Source organism: Protomyctophum bolini (assembly GCF_963924005.1).
Source record: "Protomyctophum bolini genome assembly, chromosome: 1".
Lineage (NCBI taxonomy): Eukaryota > Metazoa > Chordata > Actinopteri > Myctophiformes > Myctophidae > Protomyctophum > Protomyctophum bolini.
The window spans coordinates 14790013-14804772 of NC_137862.1; the positions used below are offsets into that span (position 1 = coordinate 14790013).

At 42.2% G+C, this 14760-nt stretch overlaps 1 protein-coding gene across 1 annotated transcript in view; it reads left to right on the forward strand.

Annotated features, from left to right (window-relative positions):
• Positions 1–13363, forward strand: part of LOC308318557 (paired amphipathic helix protein Sin3a-like) — a 31977-nt gene extending 18614 nt beyond the window's left edge. Inside the window, exons 15-23 of the mRNA XM_080768164.1 lie at positions 573–844; positions 1582–1698; positions 2059–2345; positions 2725–2894; positions 3986–4159; positions 4474–4566; positions 5054–5148; positions 8028–8244; positions 9963–13363. Of these exons, the coding sequence (XP_080624290.1) occupies positions 573–844; positions 1582–1698; positions 2059–2345; positions 2725–2894; positions 3986–4159; positions 4474–4566; positions 5054–5148; positions 8028–8244; positions 9963–10181 (1644 nt within the window). The 3' untranslated portion in view covers positions 10182–13363. The remainder of the gene's footprint in view (positions 1–572; positions 845–1581; positions 1699–2058; positions 2346–2724; positions 2895–3985; positions 4160–4473; positions 4567–5053; positions 5149–8027; positions 8245–9962) is intronic.
• Positions 13364–14760: the final 1397 nt, after the last annotated feature.

The following is a 14760-nucleotide window of genomic DNA, read 5'->3' on the forward strand; positions in this document are numbered from 1 at the left end:
CTGTTATTAAAGACCGTTTTATTTGTACCTGGCTAAACCTTTGTGTCGGTATTTTGCCACTGAACCTAGGCCTGTCGCAACTATTTGAGATAATTGCAATTGTAATGCATAATCGTCTCCATGTTGATTTATTTCCATACATAAAAAATAATAATAAAATAAAAATAGATCAGCTATTTCTGCTATTTTAATATTTCTTTTAATAAAGTATCAAAATATTAAATAGGTCTGTATGACCCATGCAATTGTTCTTACGAAGCCTGAAAGGCAAATAGAAATGTATTTGTTTTTTATTCATATGCCAAAACACAATTCACCATTGTTTATGTGACAATTAATCGTCATTCGTTAACTTAAATGTTATCAAATAGCTGGGCACTTTTTGCTCATTTATTGCCTCACACTGTTCTGTCTGGCATTTGTATACATTTTATACTTTAAAAAAGTCACTTTGTAGATCTGCTATTTCTGCTTTATGTATGAACATCTTTCAACATGGACACTTATGTCAAAATAACCAACAAAAAAAATCTAATAAGCGATTATGTATTAACTGTGACAACCCCACCCAGCGCCAGGAGCGTGTGTCGGAGGAGGCGCCGTCCTCTCTGCCGCCCAGCGGGCCTCACATGACGCTGACGTACGAGGACAGCCAGATCCTGGAGGATGCCGCCTCGCTCATCATCCACCACGTCAAGCGGCAGGTGGGCATCCAGAAGGATGACAAGTACAAGATCAAGCAGATCATCCACCACTTCGTTCCCGACATGCTGTTCGCGCGGCGCGGTGAGCTCTCAGACGCAGAGGAGGAGGAGGATGACGAGGACGAGGAAGCGGCAGACGGGTATGTGACGTGGCTTTGTTGGTTTTAGCGTCGACTGAAAACTGACGAAAAATGTTCGACTACCTCCTTTTTTTCACTGAGGAAAACTAAACTATGATGACTAAAATGAACACTAAAGGTCCCTGCACACTGGGCGTGTTTTCGGATTTTTAGCAGCGTTTTGTTTTCCGAAAAATGCTTCCAGTGTGCAACCACCTTTAATATACTGACAATTTCGTCAACAAATCAAAACTAGACTAAAATTTGATGGGGAGGAACTAGTGGAGAAGAGATTCAGTAGATTTAAAGACTAGTCTTTTTATGATTGGCTGCGCTCTGAAATTAGCCAATCTACACGTCACTCTGCGAAGTGTTGTTTACTTGTAGATCTGCTATTTTCAGCATGCAGCCAAGTGTAAAATCAGGAAGTCTTTTACTTGTAAAAGAGTATTTCCACATTGCAGTATTTATACTTTCACTTAACCCCTTTTGGTGTTAGCATTATGTTATGCTTTAGCTATTGAAAAATGGCAGATCTACAAGCTCATAGCGCACCACCGAGTGTCGCGCTACGAGCTCGTAGGTCTGCTAATTTTTTTTAATCGAAGAACCACTGACATAGAAACATAGCTTTCTCAGAAAACTGTCAGGATGCAGAAGACATTTATAGAATCTGATCTCAGGTCAGAATGGGTTAAGTAAGGACTTTGAGTACTTTCCCCACCATGGGCTAAATTGCCGACGGCCCTAACCAACAGGGAGACGGACCAAGACGGCACCACCGCCACCAAGAAGCACAACGGGCTGCCGGGCGGCAGCAGCAGCGTGGGGAGCAGCTCAGCGCCTTCTTCGTCCTCCACCACCACCACCATGGGGTAGGCCTGGCACAATCATCACATCATCGTTTAATTGCAATTCTTTCTTTGACATAATTGCAATTATTTTGTCATCGTCCTAATCGTTTCCATTTTGAAAGAATTTCCCGGACATTAAAAATAAGCTGAAATAGCAGATCTACAAGGTTACAACGTGTCAGCTATTTTTCACAACTTTTTTTATAGTATAAATGTAAGGAATATGTCGGGTATTTCTTTGTATTTTTCAGTTATTTGTCATATCTGCCCTGTGCATTTTTTTGCATTTTTTTCATATATTCCAACGTTTAGTGCCAAAAACACAATTAAATCGTTAATCGCCATTATAAGTGTGTCAACTCAAATGTGTAATGGTGACAGCCCTACGACGGGGACCAGCAAGCAGTCCAAGCTGCTCTTCTCCAACACGGGCGCCCAGAAGCTGCGCGCCCTGGAGGACCCCTACAACATGTTCTACGTCAACAACAACTGGTACATCCTGGTGCGCCTGCACCAGATGCTGTGCGCGCGGCTGCTGAAGATCTACGCGCAGGCCGAGCGGCAGATCGAGGAGGACGCCCGCGAGCGAGAGTGGGAGCGCGAGGTCCTCGGCCTCAAGCGGGAGAAGAGTGACAACCCGGCCGTCCAGCTGAGGATGAAAGAGCCCAGTAAGATCTTTTTATATATTTTACATATCTTTTCATTTCACAGGTATGGTCGGATAGTGCATAAACAAACGTTTAACCCATTTTGGGTGGGAACCCCTTTTGGTGTTAGCATTGTGTTATGCTTTAGCTATTGAAAAATAGCAGATCTACAAGCTCATAGAACGCCACCGAGTGGCCCGCTACAAGCTTGTAGGTCTGCTATTTTTGAAAAATCAAACCACTGACATAGAAACATAGCTTTTTCAGAAAACTGGCAGGATGTAGAAGACAGTGGTTTTCAACCCTTTTCATATCAAGGGCCATTCTTTATTGGAACCACCATTTGATGAGATGTAGCGCCTCAGACCCAAGACTAAAGCATGTTTTTGTCTCCCCCCAGTGGACGTGGAGGTGGAGGACTACTACTCGGCCTTCCTGGAGATGGTGCGGAACCTCCTGGACGGGAACATGGAGCCGGCCCAGTACGAGGACTCCCTGAGGGAGATGTTCACCATCCACGCCTACATGGCCTTCACCATGGACAAGCTCATCCAGAGCATCGTCAGGCAGGTCTGTACCACTCCATGGATGTGCTAGATCATTGGATGATAGAGAGGGCCACTGTATTTCAACCATAGACTGTAAGAAATATGGACAAAGCGTTCCCCGGGTCTAACATGAACGTAAAATGAAGCCTGTCAGTCCTTGTATTGTAAATCGCCATCTTTCTAGATCTGTTTGGGCCCAGCTGGCCATTGGCTGGCCCAGACAACGAGGGCCAGTTGGTTTTTATTTTGACTCGAGTGGGTGGGGAATCCCGATCATAGACTCTTAACGATAGCCACGCCCCTCAGAACATACGCGACTTTATGGTAATTTTTTTAATAAATGGGACCATCATTTTCCAAAAAGAATATTATGACATTAGAAATGAGACTTTAAACTAGTGACTGGAAGCAGAAAGTATTCATGACCATGTTTATTAAGGTAATACAGTCTAGGTGAAGTTGGGCCCAAATACATGGACTTCTATGGGGCTATGGGTTTTTTTGGGGCCAATGACAGCGCCACAACAGGCCATTATATGAACTTTCAGGAAATCCTGATTTCCTTGGTGGCTTCACAAAATATCTGTCTGACTACCCCCCTGATTTCAACACTCACTGTATTGTAGGGCAGAAACCTCTTATTTTTTTGGTGACCCCATCCATCATGCCTGTGGTTTTCGCTCGTGCTCTGTAATGTTACATTGCAATCTAAATTGAACTCTGCCGCTGCGAGTGTACAGGTGGAACCAAATGGACCTGTCGTCCGTTTGTTTGTATCTCATATTTAACATAAATTGTTTGTGAACACTGCACAGCTAAAATCAATTTGTGTGCCTCAGCCTCTGCATGCAAGGGCTTGTGTGAACGTGTGTGTTGTGCTGCTGCTTCTCGGTCTGTGTTAGAGGTGGAGCCGTGTGTGTGTGTGTGTGTGTGTGTGTGAGGGAGAGAGAGAGAGAGAGAGAGGAGTGTAGTTAGTCACAATGACGACCTCAACTACAGTGTCCAATCCATTCATTCAACAGTTTTAGTTTTAGGTTTCCACCCTACCGAGACGACATTACATTTCAGTAAATACAGTTAACGGCATCTAGAATCCTTTTCATGTTTTCTCAGCTCCAACACATAGTCAGTGATGACATCTGCATGCGTGTGACGGACCTCTACCTGACCGAGAACACCAACAAGGCCACCGGGGGCGCCCTGTCCACCCAGGCATCCAGGTCCACCGCAGAGTCGGCTTACCAGCGCAAAGCAGAGCAGCTTATGTCTGACGAGAACTGCTTCAAGGTACCATTAACACCTTCTGCCTTTGTGTGTATGTAATGTCCCCCTGCTGGAAGGTTTGGGTGTTACCTTTGTATGATCCCTTTCTACCTGCTAATAATCTGATCCCCTACCTTTCTCTTAAACCGGATTTATACTTGGAATCATACTTTATACTTGGATTTATGTGTGCTTGTTGATCGGCTATTTCCTGGTACCGACACGGCGTGCAACCCCTTTATATATCAGTCATTATGCTTCAAACGTCAATGGCGACGATAACATTCCCTCTTTAGTTGTTGCATAGTGGTCTTATTTTTTATTTATTTTGTTCACAGTTGATGTTTCTGAAGAGCCGAGGGAGCGTCACTCTGGCCATGGAGCTGCTTGACACAGAAGAGGACAACTCTGATGAGCCAGCAGACACAGAGGTTAGAACCAGTGCCGGCCCGTCGTATACGCAAACCATGCAGCCACATAGGGCCCCCAGGAGCTGCCAGAGGCCCCCTGAAAATGCCCTCAAAGTCACGCATCCAACAAGCTTTGAACCAGAGAAAATGGCCAAAGCATCACTTTCGGCGATTTCTGATCGCAGATTTTGGCCACTGTTGCACGCTTTTCTTTAATAACAGGCTAGGAAGGTCGGACAGCGACAAACCAGATACCTGAGTAGAGCTGAATCCAACACGCCCACTTCTATTTCCGTAGGCCTTACTGTTATGGGGTCGTGGTGCGAGCTTGTAGATCGGCTATTTTCACTAGTTTTAATTATTATTATTTTTTAATCTATGGAATTGCTTAGATTTGTTTTAAAATTTAGATTTTTACTTGGATTTGTGATTTGTAAAAAATGGAGTGGTCTGGATGACCTGTAGTCAACACTAACTCATGTCCCCCATTGTTGTTCCTCCCAAACAGAGGTGGTCTGACTATGTGAACAGATACCTGAACTCAGACTCTGCGTCACCCGAGCTGCGTGAACACCTGGCCCAGAAGCCTGTGTTCCTCCCCAGGTGAGGCCCCAGCTGTGTGTCCCTCTTGTGTGAAACAACCTTAAGCATCTTCCCTAAAGGCTCTCAGTCAACTGGCCAGCCCCATGTGTGTGTGGCAAAAACGTTGACGTGAGCGCCCAAACCAGCTGCCAAATATCGGCTCATTTCTCAGAGCTCTAGAACCAGTGACACCTTTTTTCCCCTCCTTTTTTTCTTTTTGCACAAGCTCCAACGTTAGAATCCTCTCAGTTTAATCACGAATCTTTTTGTCTGAGCGTCCTGCCCTCTTTAACGGACAGATACCACCATCGGATGGTTTGGAAAGGCCTTTAATGATCACAGCTCCACAGATTTTTAGGTGAAACGCTTGCTGGGTGTGTGGGTGGGGGAGGGAGGGGGGTTCTCATAGGCTGTGAACTTGAGGAGTTTTCTTTTGTCCGTCTTTTTCAGTTGAACTCCTCGTCCTTCATGTTTGAGGATTGCACTTAAAACGGTCATCTTTTAAAAAATAGGGAATTTATTTATGCTTAGATTTAGTTCCTTTTTAACGGGACTCTTTATTTATGATCGTGACTGAGTTTTTATTGGTATTTGGCTCACAAGTTGTGTTTTTGGGGGGAGTTTTGAGCTTAGCTGGACACAATTATTGCAATTGAGTCAGTGAGATATATTTAAAAAAAATGAAAGAAATGTGTTGCTTTCAAATATGTTTTTATGGTGTAGCTGGAGACCAAGATGCTTAAGTCAAGCAAAAACAAATGGGTTCCACTTCTGTCTGTTATTGTTTTGTTTTATGTTTTGTTTTTTGTTCTTTTTGTCACAACAGTAATCTTTCTACTTTTGACATTGGTCTGAGACTGAATGGCGATGGCCCTTTTTCTAATTCATTTTTCTATAGTGAATTTGTCCATAATTATGAGTAAAAGAATACAAAGTGAAGTCCTGGTTTTCTTAGCTACCGTAAATCATGCCCTATGTTTGTGATTGTATTCATATGAAAAGAAAAAAAAAACATCTTGTATTGTGACTATTTAATCACTGTTTAAGACAAATATAAATGTTTCAAATGTTCCATTTTGTTTGAGTGCTCTATTTGATGTGTGTAATAATAATTTGCAGTGGAATACAGTGCACTCCCGTTGCAACTATTCTCTTTGTGGTGGGGTGACGTTTTTTCTTTTCCTTATTTTTTCTACAAGTTCACGACAATGACGAGTATTATGAAAAAATAATAAGTCTTAACGAGGAAAGCCAAGCACACGAACGAACAGCAACACTTGTACAGAGAGAAAGGAAGTAGGGCTTGTAAATAAAATGATGGTCTGAATTGTATTGTTGAAATGTTTTCGGTGTATTTCTTTCTCCTCGACAACGTTGCATGGAGGTTGTGTGACGATGATGACTGTCTTGTTAACATCAAAGCCTCGTTTGTCTTTGGTCGTCGATGCTTGTTGACATGTTATGTTTTTTTGTTTTAGTTTTTTGAGATGGCTGTCCATAATCATAAACATTTCAGTAGACGTTTGATTTGTGTTAATTCTTATAACCACTTAAACCCTATATACTTTAGTTGAACAGGGGGGTCCCCCAAGGCTGTATACTAGGTACTCTCTACCACCAAATCTCTACGGTGAAAATAAGCTGATCTACAAGCTTACACACCAGCTTGTAGATTGGCTATTTCCGCCGGATGTTCACCACCTCCAGAATAGGGATGCAAAAAGGGTTCAAGTGGTTAAAAAGACACAGGGGGAAGAAAAATTAAAAACAAATTACACCGTTGCATAAATCTGGTACATGACTGACTATGATTTATCAGTGGTTTCACCTGCATTTTGCTTTATGTTTTGTTTCCCCTCATATATCAAATCTATGAGAGGTAAGCAGAACAAGACTAGACGTACCCCTTCTCTGCAAAAAACAAAACAACGGCCCCTTTCAGCAGCACTGCAGCAGTGTAAAAACCCAGCTGTTTGTTTTTTACACTTCAGTTTGGTCTTCATTGCATGGCTCCATAACACTCTGTACATTGTCAGTGACGGTATGTCCAGCATCAAAGTTATCCTTTTCTCAACTCATAACCTTCTCTTTTGGATTGATTGGTTATTCCATTTGGCAGCAAATATAAAAATGTTGTTTCTCCCATTTTTATTTGAAATTGGCCTCACTGTTATGTCTTTTTAAAGTGGAGCCCTGAATGCAAAAACAAAACAAAAAAATGCTTCACGGTCTCACAGTCCTCGCTCACACCTGTACTGTCTGCGGTAAGTACACATTTAAACCTTTCATTCAAAAAGCGGGGTGAATTAATTCCACTTTTTTTTTTATAATGCTTGCACACAAATTGGATCTCAAAAATCCGACAAAAAAGAGAATCTGTTTTTTTTTTTTTTTTTTGCCAAAGCAATATTTTTTAAAGAGTTTGAACCAGAACGGAAGTGCACTGTACAGAAATATTATTACTACTGCTGCCTCTGCTGCTCCTTTTAGATCAACATTTTCCACGAATGATTTGACTCCCTATCTCTAATTCTGTTTCTCGGTGAGTTGCTATGCATGATGGGTATCCCCCCCCAAAAAGACCAAAAACGTGTTTAAAGGGACAGTCCTCTCAAATCCTTTTTCCATTATTATTACTGTCAAATCAATGTATTACTTATTTGTTTTGCCCAAATTTTGAATCGTACATATTGTCAAGCACAGAATACAGTAGCATTGTGTAGTATGAAGAGAGGGGGGCATTTAGACATTTGTGCGAACTTTCCCTGTAAACGTGGCGTTTTATTATTTGATGTTTGGGGTTTTAAAATTGCACAAGTGGATTTAAGTTATTTTTTTTCTCCTCCCGGTGTCGGATTGGCATACTTATGGCGGTCTATCTTGCTTCCTTGGTCACGTAGGAACTTACGGAGGATAAGGAAGTGCCAGCGAGGGTGGGAACAGATGCAGCAGGAGAAGATGTTGACCAAGGGTTCTTCTTCGTCGGAGAAGTCTCAGGAAGGTGGCGGCGAGCTCAAGATGGAGTGCATGTTCAAGCTCAACTCATACAAGATGGTGTATGTCTGCAAGTCAGAGGACTACATGTACAGACACACGGCACTGACGCGGGCTCATCAGGTAGGCGTGATTTGTTGTTGACACATTAAAACCGGGAAAGTATTTAGTTATATTGTCTCATGACTTACTTGACTTAAACCCTGTTGCTCTTTGGGGAGCATAGGTCATTCATGAATTTCCTCCAGCTGGTTTGGTGTTGGGGCGATCTTCTCTGCTTCCTTCCAAGATGTTCTTTTTTCAGACCTTTTCCTGCTGTTTCTGGGTCTTCCTGGTTTTCTTTTCCCCAAAGGGTTCCAGGTTAAGGCCTGCATGGTTATGTTGGAGGGTGGTTTTCTCAAGGTGTGCCCCATCCAGCACCCATTTCCTGTGTTTAATTTGGGTTTCAATTGGTTCTTGTTGTGTGGTTTGCCATAGCTCTTCATTTGTGATGGTATTAGGCAATTAAATTCCCAGTGTGTGTCGTAAGCATCTTTTGATGAATGTTTGTTTGATGTTAACACGCATGTTCAAATATGGAGATTAGTTGTTTCTGCCCCGCAGCAACATCATATGGCAACATCGATCTTTGTAGTTTGAAGTGTCAATGAAAGGTCCACACTTTAAGGATGACCCCTAAGATTTAGTTCTTCCGAGACTGTAGGGAGAATCCACTTTGTTCCTGAAATCTGACCTTTAGGACTGTTATTTAGTCCAGCGGGTTTGGCCCAATCAGCTCACCACAACTTGGATTAAAGCCAGCTGCATAATCAGTTTCACTTTTTATGGAGCAACATTTGCGAACACATTGTAACTGTTGAGAGGCCGTGTTCCGTGGTAGTTATCCATGTGTTCTTCATCCAAATCCTGCAGTTGTTGAGTCACCACGTCAATTAGCCAATGTTTTATTTATTATATATTTTGATACAAATCAAATAACACTGTCATAATTTATTTTCTATGCGGAGCTGAGGCCAGTCAGTGTTGAGTCACCAGCCACCAGGCTTTCGTCAAACTTTGGTCAACTTAACTTAACTTATTGCATATCTCTATGTATTTATCATTTTATTTTACCGACGGCATGGGATGGCGGCCATTGCACTGTCTGCGTCACAGTATTTACGCACATGAACTAGCTACTGGAGTTTACGCATGTGGCTTGACTGTTGGACTCACCACAGAGTTATTGTGGAACGTTAATTCAACCGTCTTATTGACACAGAGAATGCGACAGACACACATGGCTTCACTCACGCCTCCTCCCGCTATGATATCGGGGAGGAAGTGATAGTGAATCCATGACGTTATCAGTATGGCTAAAGCCAGCCTAGAGGCTTGGGGACTGAAGGTGCGTTCAAACCTGAATAATTATATATTTGTTTCCAGTTGCTTCAATCGCTTCACTTTGGTTGTGCAGGTCAGCGTTGGTAAAAAACAAAATCCCTTCGCGCCAGCTCACTCTTTTCCAGGCAAGATCTGTAGCTGTCTTCCCACTCCCTCAAGTGGTGGATTATATTATGATACAACAGATAAAATGTACACAGTAATTTAACTTTGGAAGTGTAACCAATGGACCCGCTCATTCTATTTTGTGGTCTCGAAACACCTTTAGGCTACTGGGAAAGTGTGCATCACAGTGCATGTGTTCACGATAAGGCACGTAACGTTGTGGCTGCTAATTCCCCCGTCCGGGCGGACTGGGACTAGAAAAACCCTGGTTATCTAACGGTAACCGGTTAATAACATGTCTCTATTTGGCCACCCCTAATCAGTGATCCTCACTGTTCTTTGTCTACTTCCAGTCCCAGCAGCGGGTCAACACTCGCTACCACCGACGCTTCCAGCGCTTCCTCGACCGGTGGGCGGACGAGCATGTGACCAGCGACATGGCGGCGGTCAACCGCAAGTGGCTGATGGGAGAGGGCCGCGAGGGCCTGGTGAACTGCACCACCACCTCCACGCCCGAGGTCCTGCATTACCACAACATTAACAAGTACCGCGTCAAGTATGGAGCACTATAATTGCTGATCGCCACCGACCACCGTGACTTTTCTTTTTTTACTTCCATCACCCGGAATCACACACCAAACTACAACCACAGGGTGGCAGCAAAAACGCAGCAAAGAGACTGCCGAAGCATTTTTATCCTTATGTATGACTGATATGCTGTTCGTTGTCTGGACTCCGTTGCCAAAAGCTTGGGAGGGAGGGAGGGAGGGAGGGAGTGTGGGTTGAGGGTTGGATTTCCATGAAAGCCCTGACTCGCCATGTGTTTATTTGCCACTTATTGAATATATAAATATTGTTGACAGATTCAGAAAGTAAGTCCATAACGCAGTCAATCTGTGAGGCATGCAATGTTCTAGTAATTTAAATAGCTGTTATCCAGGCAGCATGGCGGACACATGCACCTATATCTTGTAGATCTTAATGAGAATGTTCGATACAGAGAAAAGCAAGGAGCTTTGGACATTTATCGCCTTTCGGTGCCGATAACCAGGGTTGGGGTCCTTTAAGATTTTGACCCTTACGGGTCCATTTGGTGCCATTTGTACACTCTCGGAGTTGTGGTGGTCCTTGAAATTAAAAGGTTTGAGAACCACCGGTATTGTAATTGTGTAATAGACAGTGAAGTCCACATACCAGCTCCAGAAACAATGTTGGAACCGGTTCCTCAAGTTCCGGATCCCAACCCTGCCTACAGAAAAGCGCCCAGCCCCCGCACGAGTGACTGCGAATTTACCCTGCTTCACGAGGAGCGCCTAGTGAACGTGGGCGAGTTTTGTACAGCGAGCTAGACATGAACCCCACTGTATCGCTGAACGCCGATTTATGCTTGGTCTTACAGGGCATGATTCAGACCAGTGATTCTCAGAGTCCGGGGTCCGGTCCGGTCCAGGCCAGGGACCCTCAGGGTTCCCTTATATATGGACCTTTATCCGGTCTATAACTCTGAGAGTTATAGACCTCCTCCCCCCTTCCTTGAAATGTAAACGTTCTGAGAACCACTGAATTAGGCGTTTTTAGGCTGTAAAGGTGGATCCAGTAACAATTCCACGTCGTGACATCAGTGAAAGTGTGTTTGTTCTATTAGGACAGTGGTTCTCAACCTGTGGGTTGGGATGACGGTAACGTGACTATTTCAGGACTTTTAAGGCCTTTTCAATACCTAAGAAATAGTTTGGCCAAATTGTCTAATATAAGGGTCAAATATTGTGAAATTAGCCAATCTACAACCTTCACAACGCCTCGCAGTGCGAGGCGTTGTGAAGGTTGTAGATTGGCTAGTTTCACAATATTTATCTGAGGAACAGAGTCAAAACTAAATGTAATGCGAATCAACTCCTACAAGTGCTTACCATTTCAAATGTGATTATTAGGGAGGAAAGGTTGAGAACCACTCCTATAAGAACACGGATGTGCTGTTTTCGGCATCTAACTGTAAATTGTACAGTCTGTGAATGTTTTCCTTTCGGTGACGAGGGCAATAGTGCACTATTATACCCACATCTCTGCTTACCTGCTGCTGGGTACATTATTATGGCAAAACAACACAAGATGCCAGTCAAGTGTATCGAGTACAATAAGTTCTGACTTCCCAAACATTTTCTTGTAAATAGGTTGTTTAGATAGTCCTTTTTCTTTTTTTAAATGAGATATGTTTATTGATGTGTGTAGCAGCGTACTTTAACTAAGCTAGTTATATCGATCTTTAGCTAGAGGTTGCAGAAAAAAATATATATTAAGAAAATGCAAACATTTTAAATACTGTTTTTACCAAAGGATGTTCATTTATTAGAGGCTGTCTTCTTTTCTTTGTTCCTTTGTGGTCTGTTGTCGTCGTGTCGTCCTGATGTCTTTGTTTAGTTTGAACTTTTTTTTTTCTTTCATTCTCTTTGATGAAATGGTGTTTTTGTACATGTTGCGACTTGCGAGGCAGTGGCGTCCTCTCTCTCTTCCTCGCTCCTCTGTCTTATGTCGTTTTGTAGTTTTATGATCATTGAATGTAGCCAAGCAACAACGTTATGCTTTTGAAATATGTTTTCCCAGCACTCTCTTTCTCTTACTGATATGTACATTTTTGCCTCTATATTTTGTAAAGTTAACTTGACGATGGGACGGGTCATGAAATCCCGTAAGGTCAAATCTAGAGCCATTATGGTCTCACAATGTAATGCCTGTCAAATAGTTCTGTTTTCGTTTTTGTAAAAACTATTAATTATAAACCCCCCAAAATAAATAAATTAAATTAACAATCCCCCCAATATGATGAGCATTTCCAGCCAAGTGCATATGAATGTCAGCCATGAACTCTCTGTACACTTGCGGCATGGCATAAAGAACAAGAAGCAATAATTACATGAACTGTCGTGAAGTAAAGTTTGTACTTTTTTGCCAACAGAGCAAGACATTCTCACTCTCAAATCCTAGCGAGCGTATTCTGATGGGCGAACATTAGGCGAAAATTGCCAATCTGGGAGCTCTTGCAACGTGACGACGTGGTGTCTGGTAAGACAGAGGAGCATCACAGCATGTTTCTTTCCCTTACCACTACGGTAATGATACAATCTGTTTACACGAGTGTCTCAGTTTGTCTTTAAAACTGGCCACGACACAAGCAACCTGCAATACAGCAGACTCACACACGGTCAGGAGAGTGTTGTCAGCGAACGCATACACTAAACATTAAGGTGTGAGAATACATTGGCAGCAGCGCTCTTCCCAAACTGCTGATTTATATACGTGATATAAACCCCAGCATTCATATTTTTGGGAAAGCTTTCGGCAGAGAATAACCGATCCACAAGCTCACAAGGCATCCTCCAATTGCAATGTGTCGTGAACTTGTCTCAGGTATTTTCTGCAGAGATATTTAATATAAGAGCAAAAACAGGAAAGTCACTAATAGCCTCATATGTGGTTGAATACAAAACATTTGATTAAACAATTTGAAGGAACTCCTTTAAGGCAACTGTCAACATAACCAGCTGTAGACAATCTTTGAACCGTTTATAACTTGGTTTTTATTTTTTATATTTACCGTTTAATATCGGAAATAACCACAGGAAGCCGTGGGGGAGCTGGATTGTACATAAGTCTTTGTACCCATTATATGTGTCTACTGTTGTCTGCTCTTAACTTTTATGATGTACATTAGTGTAGTAGTATAGGGTGTTTGGCATTAAAGTATCCTTTGAATAGACTGACATGTTTTTGTCATTTGTTTTTCCCATTCCTGCCACTGTTTATAATGTTAATCAGTGGTGGAAAGTACACAGTAGAAATATATTTTACAATAGTTTTAGTTGTCATGCCATTAATGTGTGAATTGCTGCCCTCTACCATTATTATTTTCTCCTTTTTAGAATACAAGACAGTCCAGACAACCATTCAAGATAAATCAAATGGCATACCATCAAAGTTGAAAAAGCGGCACTCCAAAATAAATGATGCACGGCTGGCTCAGATCAGATGCAATTTCTCTTTTTTGGAGAACACTTCATTTCATCCGGCCTTCCTCAGGGCTCCTTCGAGGAGCTCTGTTGCTCTGAGGGAGACTGAGTGCCGAAACGCGTAGGTAAGCGTTCTCAATATATGAGAAATTGCATCTGAGCCACTTTCCCCACTTGGGTGGTATTTGATTTAAGTTGTACCAGTATTTATAGCTGAGCAACCACTGCCTAAACCAAGGTCACCATCCAGAGGAAGCGCACCTGCTTTTCTTTCTAACCATTCAAGAGAGACAGTAGGAGAAAGGAGAAAGTAGGTATATATATATATATATATATATATATATATATATATATTTTGCCATTGCTTCCATTATTGACCTTGCAATTGCATACTGTTGTTGGACCACTTGCAAACAGTAATTTAGTACAGTTGGCATCAGCTAGCCTATTTCTGTCCCAGAACCTTTGTATCCATGCTGGCAATGTCACAGCCATATACTCTAGTCTACAGTATGCCCCTAATGCCCTGTGTGTGAGCCGCATCCAGCCCAGAGGCCTCATGTTTTAGGCCAGGAGTATCCCTTGACGGAACAGGACTTGCAGCATATGTGGTAGAAGTTGAGATCACTGCATGATGTAGAATGGATGTACACCTCCTTTTGACAGCCAAGATCTCCGCAAGAATTGTAAAATAAAACAAAACTAATCGGAGTAATTAAAGTCTTAAAATGTAAAGTGGCATTTAACCTAGCTATCTGAAACTGGGAACGCATCTTTTATTTTAGATTTTAGCTATATGCCTACTTTTTCCAGAAAACGTAAGATTTGAAAAAACTGCATAGCATAATGTTATTCTCAGCAGAACCAACTATTATAGTTTATGGGTTTAGGGTTATAAATCTTAGCAGACTGCGCTACTATTGCACTACTTTCCTGTGCTTTCCTGCAAACTGTTAATAAATATTAATATATCAATCAATATTGAGGCCACACATCAAACAAATTTAAAATGATTGGATAGCAATTAATTTGCTTCTCAGTAGAAACATCTATTAAAGTGTGTTACCTCTAATCAAGTCATATAAGTCCTCATGCTGAGTTTCCTTGGTCCCAACCTTACTCTGAGCCACTGTCCTAGTGGTGTACA